We start from the raw sequence: 1,277 nt of genomic DNA, 5'->3' as shown, positions 1-1,277 counted from the left end.
GTGCCGGGAGTGCCCCCTGCTGGCTGCATAGCAGCATTGACCACCAGGGCTTGCGGGTGCCTGCGGATGCCAGGGGGCAGGTGCCAACAAACTCTCCTCCCCCCCACGCACGCGTCATTCCAACCCCCCGTGCCCCCAGGCTGTGCCCCATGCAAACCTCTGAGCCACCAGGCCACTTCCCCTGCATCGCCCCCAGCCCTCAAACCAAGCCCCTGGCCAGCAGCCCCAACACCCCCACGCCACGGGTCACCAGGGAGAACAAACCAGGAGGGGAAACACGGGTATATTGACAAGACATAGCAAGATCGCAAGCACCCAGCAACAGCTGGGGTAACCCCCCCCCCCCCCCACACACACACACCCCAGGGAAGGGAGAAACCTCACGGTCCCCCCCACCTAAGCGCACACCCGCACACGCCCCCCTCTGCCCGTCGCCGAGGCTGGCAGGACGGGAGGTGTCCGAAGGCAGCAACGGGGCGTCGCGGCAAAGGAACGCGTCCAGGAGGGCTCCTGTCTGCCCCCCTCGGCCCCGCCACCCCACTTCCATCCTCCAGAGAGAGCGAACAAGGGATCCGCTGCTTGCCCCAGCCTGCGACGCGTCCCGGGCCAAGGCGGCACACGCGTCACGGCCGAGCTGGCATCCCAGCACCAATGTCCCCGCTGAGGATCCGCTCCGTCTGCAGCTGCCCCCGGTGGCCGTGTTCGGGCCCGAGGCGCGGCTCCAGGCCAGGCCCGCTTGCCCCTTGGCTAAAGACCACTGCCGGCGCCGGCCCGGGCTCAAATCTCCTCCAGGAAGTCGACGGGGAAGAGCCCCACCTTGCGGCCGGTGTAGACCTTGACGTAGCCGTTCACTTCCTCCCCCTTCTGCACCACGATCTGGGGGGAAGGAAGGAGGGTGCCCCGGAGCGGGGGCCGGTTAGACGCCGCTGGGAACCAGACACAGAGCCGGCTGCCCGTGCGGCAGTGGTGGGGCTGGGGTCTGAGATGCAGTGCCGAGCGGGAGAGACGGAGGGAGCATGGGGGCAGAGACGTAGGGCTGGGCACCTGTGCAGAGGGGGGAGGAATGGGGGCAGAGAGGCAGTGGGGACCACTGGGGAATCGAAGGGGGGAGGGATGGATCAGGGGTGCAGGATCGGGCCTCATGCAGGGTGGGGGTGCAGGGCCGGGCTCCCATGCCCTGAGCTGCTGGTGCCAGATGTGGATGGCGCATTTCTCGGCTGTGCATCAGCAGGACTGGCGGGGGGGGGGGGGGGGGGGGGGGGGGGGGGGGGGGGGGG

At 69.2% G+C, this 1,277-nt stretch overlaps 1 protein-coding gene across 1 annotated transcript in view; it reads right to left on the bottom strand.

The window, feature by feature from the left end:
- Positions 1 to 676: 676 nt before the first annotated feature.
- STAC3 (SH3 and cysteine rich domain 3) overlaps positions 677 to 1,277 on the bottom strand; it is a 7,215-nt gene continuing 6,614 nt past the window's right edge. Inside the window, 1 exon segment of the mRNA XM_026659281.2 lies at positions 677 to 876. Coding sequence (XP_026515066.1) covers positions 778 to 876 — 99 coding nt within the window. The 3' untranslated portion in view covers positions 677 to 777.

The sequence above is a fragment of the Terrapene carolina genome, unplaced genomic scaffold (genome assembly GCF_002925995.2).
Source record: "Terrapene carolina triunguis isolate 2854851 unplaced genomic scaffold, T_m_triunguis-2.0 Scaffold616, whole genome shotgun sequence".
Lineage (NCBI taxonomy): Eukaryota > Metazoa > Chordata > Testudines > Emydidae > Terrapene > Terrapene triunguis.
This window is presented reverse-complemented; position numbering and strand designations above follow the sequence as displayed.